Source organism: Hylaeus anthracinus, unplaced genomic scaffold (genome assembly GCF_026225885.1).
Source record: "Hylaeus anthracinus isolate JK02 unplaced genomic scaffold, UHH_iyHylAnth1.0_haploid 0, whole genome shotgun sequence".
Lineage (NCBI taxonomy): Eukaryota > Metazoa > Arthropoda > Insecta > Hymenoptera > Colletidae > Hylaeus > Hylaeus anthracinus.
Window position 1 is genome coordinate 23,576,067 of NW_026533254.1, and position 8,705 is coordinate 23,584,771.

The window sequence follows — 8,705 nt, forward strand, 5'->3', positions numbered from 1 at the left end:
CTCTAGGCTCCCTCTAGCTGAGTCCAGTGCCCTCTAGACCCCCTGTAGCAGAGTTTAGTACCTCCTCCCTACCTCTAACTCCCTACAGTTCAACTCAGTAGCTACTAGCCCCCTATAGTTGAGCCCACTACCCTAGCTCCCCATAGCTGAGTTCAGTGACTGATAAACGAGGTTCTACTCGGATGTACTACTGTACATCCGCGAAACGATCCAAGCTTCCTTCCGCGTTTTCCTTCGCAACTTGGAACGACCTCCCGAAGCCTCGCCCCGTTCATTTTGGCATGGCGAACCTCGATCGCTTTCTACTCGATACGATCGATCCGCTGGTTGGAAACGCCGACGGTTCGTTTTTATCCGAAGGTGAGAGCGCGATTGACGTTTCACCATGAAATTAAAGTTGGACGGATCTGTTCTTTGGAACGGTATATACATATATGCATGTTACGAGGGATATTTATGCTCACAGTGGTCTATGCGTTTATTCGACCGGTTAGGTTTTATTATACTTGTAGCGCGCGTATCATTGTCCACGAGGAGCGATTGCAATGATCAGACTGACGACGATATTCCTGTCTAAAACGAACATTTACGCTCGGTTTCGCCTCTTGCTTTACAACGTTTGCACGCCCGCCGAAATGGCCATTAGCGATCGCCTGTTAATCGATGGACTCGCGTTTACGAAATGTGTTTACTCGCGAGGATCGGCTATTTTTTTGATTGGCGACACCGAGCGTTTCGAAGTGCCTAAAATCGTTGGGCGCGAGACGCGTCTCAGCTCAGTCGACGATCGACCTTTTACATGTAAATACACTGAAGAGTCGGTGGGGATAATAATAAAACTATTACGAGAAACACGTGACTCGTATCCCTCTGTCTACTTTAGATCGCACCGTGTACGTGGTAACAAAATTCGTCTCGTTTGGTTGGTAACTTTTTAATTGTTGCGTTATAGTCAGTTATTTGATGACAGTAGGTGGAGATTTATTTTATGTACATCTTTGTTACTAGTTTTATGGCAGCTTTACTTTGTTTTTCAGAGTCCTATACATTTTGGGAGTTTGTCTAGACTATAGCGCTATTCCTGACTTATCGACGCAAGGTACAGTAGTATTAACAATGAAGAATACCTTCTGCTATATAGGATAATCAAAGTGGAGGATTATAGATAAGGCACAGGTTATTTTCCTCGCGGCAGAAACTCGCGATGCCATGCAACGACTAAGGAAGAAATCTATACCTCTGCATAACCTTGCTTTTACGAGTACTTCGTCCTCTCACCGCTAGGTGCCTGTACCAGTTCAGTTCTGTGCTCGGTTACAGCATAAATGAGCAACCCAAGCATTCAGTCACCATTCATCTAACAAGTATCGTTAAACAAGTTTCGATACTTCTATTCTACACGCTATTAAACTATTATTTAGCAAATATATTAAATAGATTCTGAATTGTACATAACCTATACGCAACAGGTCGCATGAAGCACCACGAAGCGGCAATTGATTCCGATATGGAACTTTATAACAGGCAATCAATCCATCGAACAAATTGCAATGTAAATTTTCAGATTCTCCATTAATTCCATCTAAACTGCCAACACTTTAATTTAAATAGTCCTATTCGTATTTTATAAAAATCTGTCGTTCCAGTAAAACTATCGATGTTCGATCATGTTTCCGCTAGGCCAACCTTTACATGGTACATCATCAAATTCTAAAGCTAGGTTTGAAAATAATGTTCGTGTCTCTGAAACACGTGGCTTTTTTTATCGAAAATAGAAATTTCCCTTGAAAGATAAAATAGCGATAGGCTAACCTCGAAGCCTATACATCATCTATTCGACAGTTCGTGGATTCCTCCGCAAGAAGAAGGCTCGCTGCGAGTAAGAAAACAAACGGTTGAAACGTGTTTTTCAACAGTGATCGACCCGTGTAGTCCGGAATAGCAATTTAAGACCAGGAAATCGTTCTTTTCGTGGCGTCCGACTGGTCGTCGTAGGTGGATCACTGGTAACGCCTCGAAATGAAATTTCGTCGACGGGTAGAGGTAGGATAAATTTGGAACACCCATCACGGAACGAAATACGCCTTGCGTTTTACGTTTCCGCAGCAGTTTCGCGTCGAGGACCGTTTCTCGAGCGTCGCGACGGCGAGCTGGACGATCGTCGGTATTTGCGTCAAAACAAACGCCCCAAAACGATTAAATGACGAATTTACTTCATAAATTTATCGACTCTGTAGTGAAAATCATGAGCAATTAAGGAGATTAGTTGAAAGACAAAACGAGATTCAATCGACGGAGAATTATCGTTTATTTTATTATGACATAAAAGATACGTAGAAGTAACAAAGAGCAACGACAGTTTTGTTCTACAATCAAAGATACGTAGAAACGCGGGAATTTCACAGAGTCGAGATAGCCAGTGCATCGTCGAGAGTGTGTCTCGAAAAACATCGGGACGTCCACGAGATCACGGATTGTCAGTCATCGAAGCCATCATATCGAGACTGAAATCGAGGATCGCGTGTACACGTGTCCATTTTCTCTCGGCGAAAGGCAGTGGCAGATATCGATGAATCGTTCAAGTGCACTCGCATGAATAGGTATCGAAAAATTGCGAAGGGACATCGACTCGAGTGGGCGGGGATTTGAGGGGGTCGGCGGGCGGGAAACGGAAGCCACGATGTCGCGTTCGCGGCAGGAAACGTTCGACGTAATGGTCGAGACCGAAGAGCCCTCCAAGTGCATCAAGTTTCTGCGTTTCTTCTGGAAATTCTTCAGATTCGTCTTCTCCCACGTGTCCCTCATCTCGTTGGTGGTGTTGTACTGCTTGATCGGCGCGTACGCTTTCGAGGCTCTTGAAGCTGGCCACGAGAAGGAGGTTGGTAATGTTTTATCACAGTTCGTAAACCCTCGAGAAGCGCCGCCAACGGTGAAAAGGGGTACTCGAGAGCCGCAGCTGCGCGAGGCAGATGCGCAGGAGACGGAATCGTCTAGGCAAGTAGTCTCTGCACATCTACCTTGCGCATCTACGCTTAGATTAGTTCTCCTCTTTACAATTCGACATTTGAAACTTGTACCTGTTAAATAATAAACACAAATCGCGATAAGTACTAAAACTGTCATTTACTGTACGAAGTGTATGCGGCGATATTAACAGGTAGGATAGAGACGGAGGCAGAGGATAAAGGTGTGCTAGGGGAGTGGCAAACAGGATTTAGGAAGGGGAAGGGAACAGTGGAGAACATCTATGTGCTGAATGCTACTAAAACTGTCATTTATGTTTTATTTTGTAGATAAAGAAAAGCATCAAAGACATAAGGGGGGACGTGGCGGAGCAGCTGTGGAAGATCACGAAGGAAGTCGAAGTATTGATTCGCGAAAACTGGACGGACAAGGCGTTGCGCGAGTTGAAGGTATATTTAAATTCAGCTGAACGAAAAGTAACAACAATTTTATTCGCCGTTTTGACAAAAATACAAGGTACATTCGTGTACATTTTTCTTACTTTTCTAACGATCATTCTCTTTTTCTTTTCAGAGTTTCGAGAGCAAGCTTGTATGGACGATGGAGAAGGAGGGATGGGACGGCAGGGAGGGCGAGGATGATATCCAATGGACGTTCGCTGGTGCCCTGTTTTACTCCATCGTGGTAATCACGACGATTGGTAAGTTTCTTGTGGCAGACTTAACTTTATTTAACATTCAATTTCGTTAACTCGATACTCGAAAATACGCGACACGTCTTTGGTATTCGTTTCGAAGTATCGTGTCCGTGAGTCGTTGCGTATCTCTAGTTGAATTCCATCTCGATTAATCAACCATTTTCGCATCGATCGTTCCGGTTTGTCAGAAGTACCTATAAACAATCTATCGGGGGACTTCTGAAACGACCCGACGTGTATTTCACGCGTCACGTTTAGATGGAGACTATATTTAAATTAAGTCGAGCTCGTCTCAGTCTCCGTTTGATTTTTCTTCAGAGATCGACTGTAGACGTCGAAGTCGTCGTAGTCGTTATCGTAGTTCAGCCCGTAAGGGCTGCCAGGAGGTCTTTGATAGGGGTTGCCGTTAGGTCTTGGGTAGGAGTTGACGTTCTCCCCTGGGAAATGATAATTTCCAGACGGGTATCTGTTGCCAGCGTTGAAGTTTCCTTGCGGCCTTCGATTGCCGTAGTAATTTGGCGACTGAACGAAACTCGCTGGACCGTATTTATTTGGAATACCCTGAAGCATACAAAATTTATAATAATAATAAACTAAACTAAAGAATTACTGTAGAAATACTGCAGAACTAAAAGAATTAATTCCAAAGGCGAGGCGATAACGAAAATAAATTTGGCGAGGTTACAGAATTAAATACTACGACAAATGGTTAGTTACCCAATCTTCAATAGTCTCGAGATAAAATTTTATTTTCGTGAATATTTTCACGAGTATCATTATGGCAGCCAACGTGTTAACGATCGTTTATTGTTCAACCCACCTGGTATGGAGGAAATTGTCCTCCTCCAGACGGTCCAGAAACCAACGCCGGGTACTTTCTACTGCTGAAGCAACAATATTTCTTGTCCTTCGAGCAAGCTCCCTTCGGGAAAAAATTGTCGATCGAAAAGGTTATCGTTATTTACATTTATTCGTTTTATATCCGAAGTAATCTTTTGTTCGGATAAATCGCACAACGCCGACTGAATATTAACACTCACGAATTTCAATCCGTTGGTTGGACAATTGAAACTGTATCTGCATCTGCAAGTGTCGTACTCTCGATACCTAGGGTCGTCCTTTATCCAGGGTGGCACGTAACCAGCGTCCGGATAACCATCGTCGATGCCCCCGTTATAGGGTGGCCTGAAAAAATGTCATTCCATTTGAGTATTACGAAGAAACGTTTCGAGTATTTCACTCGTCGGTCAACGTTGACGTCGCCCAGAAGGGATAGATATTAAAAAATAATTCGAAACGTGTATTTCAGTAATAAGAATTTTATAAGGCCGGTGAACACGGTACGCGAAACGTCGAAACGAAATTATTGGGTTGGAATAGAACGAGAAGATACGAATACCTTTTTACAATGCCCGTTGGCCCGCCAGGACCGACAAGAACCTCTTTGTTGCCAGGATACGATGCTGGCACAATGGGTCTACTGTTAGGACCGTAAGGTCCACCATTTTGTGGTCTAAATCCTGTGAAAGGCCGTCCGATGTCCAAATCTTCCAGGTTCTCGTTTACCTGGTACCTATAACTCCATCACGCAAACAGTCCAGCCTTTTGTCATACAAAATTGAACGCGCAAGATTTAAATGATAAATCTACTTGTCGACGTTCCTATTATCATAGGGAACTTCAACGTTTTGCACCATCGATACTACTTCATTCGTGCCTCGAGTATTAAAAGTGGTCGAAATACGGCACAGTGTTGAATCGTAAATGGGTTTTAGAGTAATCTATCCAATCAGCTGAGACTATCATACAGAATTACCATTCGAGGACCTCCTGCTGATCGCGAATCGCTGAAGTATTCGACTGATATCTGTTCTACTACAGCGAGTTCCGGGTAATTAGGACACACTGAGATCTGAACACTTTGGCCCAATTAAGGTCACTCGCATATACGCGAACGGCTCACCAATCGTGCGTATTTCCTACTGTAGTCGTAACAATAATTGAAGCTATATTTCGAGATTAATAGTTACGCCTATTACGTAGAAATCCCTACAGAGAGCGTTTTCGAAGAAAGCGGTTTTGAATATTTTTGGGACACGCGTAAGATTCAAACCCGCTTGAATAACCATGCCTGTCCGTTACTCCCTGGCACTACTTCAATTTGCATTGAGACAATGAAAAGCACGTGGGTAATGTTTACAAACACCAACAGGAAGTACAAACAATGCCCAGACATTCCTACGCGTGCCCCAAACGATCTTCAACACCGATTTTCTCGCAAACGAAGCCTCGTAAAAAAACATTGGATTGCACGTTTTCGACCGATTTTCATGCAAAGATTACGATGCAAGCGAAAAATTCGAGACGCACCTCGGTTTATCGACTCTGCTCCTTTGCTCGTCGTCCTTCCAAACCCAACCGTCGTTCTCGGAGCTGACGACGACGACCGTGACGCAACAGATGAGGATTAAGGGCTTCATGTCGGGCGAAATGTCGATCAACGACGTTCCTGGCTGAGATTCCGCGCGTCTGTCGGTCAGCAGGCGCCGAATATCACTGGCACGCGACTAAATGCGAGTGAAAGTGAATCGCGTCTTTATATATGCACCACGCTGGAAGGTGAACGCACCGCCAGACGAGGCTCGAGGTCCCCTCGATAGCGATCTCGGATCAACAGTTTTCGTCAGGGGTGATTCACCCTTGGGAAGGTTCCCTTTACAGCCAGTTTCGGTCACTGGAGTAGAGAAAGTCTGGGGAACACTTGCCAATACTGCAGAACACTTGCCAGAACCGTAATAACCTCTTTAAGAATGAATTATTTCGCTTGGGGCGAAGTGAAATGGAAACCGATACTGTCTGCGACTGCGGCGGGTAACGGGTAATTTGAATAACGAATTAATCGATTTTATTACAGGATAATACGAAGTACAATACAATATAGCGCAATACAATATATTTGTATTGGAAGAATAATTACAAAATTTTTGCTTAAATCAGTCAGCGATTTTAAATAGGAATAGGCCCTGTAGGAAAGGTACATAGCGGGGCGTTTATTTCGAACAAAATTTCCCCAGGTAATTGGCTGAGGTAACACAACATGAATGCCAGTTGTTCACCTGATGCACGAGTGCAACACAGAGACACGTGGGTAGAGGTTACACGGGAACAGCTCTTTCTCCGCCTTGTCCTTCGGTCTGGGAAAATCCGTTGGTCGAAGAAGGGGAAACGGAGCGGTTGTTGGTGGTTCTCTGACCTATTTTTTTTCAAATAAAATCAAGCGAAATGGCGTAAGACGTGACGCGATCGTGTCCACGCCACGAAGGACGTCTGCATTGTTCGCACGCGATCAGGATCGCATCGAAGACAATTTCTACCGTTATTAGAGTCAGGTGTAACGTCAACCACTTCTTACTTTTATTGAAATAAATTTTCATTTTTAGAGGAGATTGTGGGAACGTCGATTTAGAAGAAACGGGAAATGGGAGAGGAAGAGGTTAATCGATGTGATCACTGGCGAGAAACGCGACGAACGTTAAAATTGACGAAAACGAATTACCAGAGGGGAGAAGGGAGGGCCCATGGTTTCGTGACTTCTCTCCTGTGGGAGAAAAGTGAATTTCCATGGTGGTTGGAGTACCAGCGTCAGTGAGAATGACCTTGATCATTGAATTTTCTTCCAAAAGGAACGTTTGATCGTTCCTCTCCCTCCCCAAATAAAATTATACGAGGATCCCCGAGTGGCTATTTCCTGCGGTCAAAGATTTCGTCCTAGAATCGACCTCTAATACGATTTCCTTTGTCTTTCGTCATGGTACGCGATATGAGAGGAAAGTGTGACCATCTAAAAATGGTTTACCAAGTGGATGGAAACGTGCGATTTTTCTTGAATTTGAATACTAATTATTGTCAAATGACGTAATGCTATATGTATATGCGTGTATTATATGTTAACGAGACTATTACGGATTGATTCGTGAGGTTTTTCCAGCGATAACAAGCCCAAACACGACCCCGTACCAACCACTTTCAATTTCGCCTAACCTTTTCTTTAAACGTGTATTTAAAAATAATCGCAATAGAGTCATGATTGGACACAATGTCACCAGGAAAGCCTTGCCAATCTATCCATAACGTTCTCAAATGTATCGTTTTAGTATACACGATAACTCCTCGATAAAAGGACGGTGAACCCATTCATTAGAGTCGTTATATCGAGGAAGAGTAGCTATTTCATACGTACATACATTATTTTATTTCTGGTAACATATCTCCTTTGAACCGCGGGCGGGCCCGAAGAATGCTTGGAATCGTCGACCTTTTCACGAAACTCTTTCAACCAAATACGCGCCCGACGAGATCGAAGAGTTCCAGAGATTCCATCGCGAGGATAACGTATCGCGAGCGCTGGTTGGAAATTTGCTCGAGCAGCCTTATCGCGGGCACAAGGAGAATCGGTGAAACGGAGATCCGCGACGCGTGACCGAGTTGCGTTCCGAAATCAACCTGCCCGCTCGGACATCCGCTACTCTTTTGTGTTCCATCGATCCTCGTCCTCGTCCGGCGGATGCGGTTCGTCTCGACCCTTTTTCACCTCGCGATTTTTCGAATCGCCGAGGGACCTGTCTGGCTCGAAGAAGAAAAATATACAGCAGAACGTCATTTATTCGAATAGGTCGGGGACAAGGCAATTCGGTTAATAGAGGTTCAATAGCTATCCTCTCCATGGTAATAGAAGCCAGGGGGGCTAGTGGGTATTAGACTCAGATACGAAGAGCTAGAAGATAGAGAGGGCACTAGGTTCAGTAATTGGTGGGCTAGAGGGCACTAGCCTCAGCCGTTGGGGGCTAGAGGGTATTGACCTCAGCTATTCGGGGATTCGAGGGCACTGGGTTCAGCTATTTGGGGCTAGAGGGCACTGGGCTCAGCTATTGGGGGCCTAAAGCATATTGGACTTAGCTACGAAGAGCTAGAGGGTACTGGACTCAACTACGGAGAGCTAAATGATATTGTGCTCAGCAATTGGGGGTCTAGAGGGCACTAGGCT

At 44.5% G+C, this 8,705-nt stretch overlaps 3 protein-coding genes across 9 annotated transcripts in view; 2 read left to right on the forward strand and 1 right to left on the reverse strand.

Annotated features, from left to right (window-relative positions):
• LOC128891834 (uncharacterized) overlaps nucleotides 1–854 on the forward strand; it is a 42,961-nt gene extending 42,107 nt beyond the window's left edge. For all 6 annotated transcript variants that reach the window (XM_054151696.1, XM_054151688.1, XM_054151717.1 and 3 more), the window contains one exon: nucleotides 7–854. The gene's annotated coding sequence lies outside the window, so the exon portion shown is untranslated. The remainder of the gene's footprint in view (nucleotides 1–6) is intronic.
• A 1,591-nt stretch (nucleotides 855–2,445) lies between these two features.
• The window catches only part of LOC128895383 (uncharacterized), a 10,666-nt gene continuing 4,406 nt past the window's right edge, over nucleotides 2,446–8,705 (forward strand). For both annotated transcript variants that reach the window (XM_054157929.1, XM_054157934.1), the window contains exons 1-3: nucleotides 2,446–2,878; nucleotides 3,294–3,413; nucleotides 3,538–3,664. In XM_054157929.1, coding sequence (XP_054013904.1) covers nucleotides 2,681–2,878; nucleotides 3,294–3,413; nucleotides 3,538–3,664 — 445 coding nt within the window. In that variant the 5' untranslated portion in view covers nucleotides 2,446–2,680. The remainder of the gene's footprint in view (nucleotides 2,879–3,293; nucleotides 3,414–3,537; nucleotides 3,665–8,705) is intronic.
• On the reverse strand, nucleotides 3,539–6,188 carry LOC128895428 (uncharacterized). Its single transcript, XM_054158008.1, has 5 exons — nucleotides 6,032–6,188; nucleotides 5,061–5,234; nucleotides 4,702–4,846; nucleotides 4,482–4,583; nucleotides 3,539–4,222 (listed from the first exon to the last, which is right to left on the reverse strand). Exons 1-5 carry the CDS (start codon nucleotides 6,139–6,141, stop codon nucleotides 3,938–3,940), a joined length of 816 nt encoding a protein of 271 aa, XP_054013983.1. The 5' UTR covers nucleotides 6,142–6,188; the 3' UTR covers nucleotides 3,539–3,937.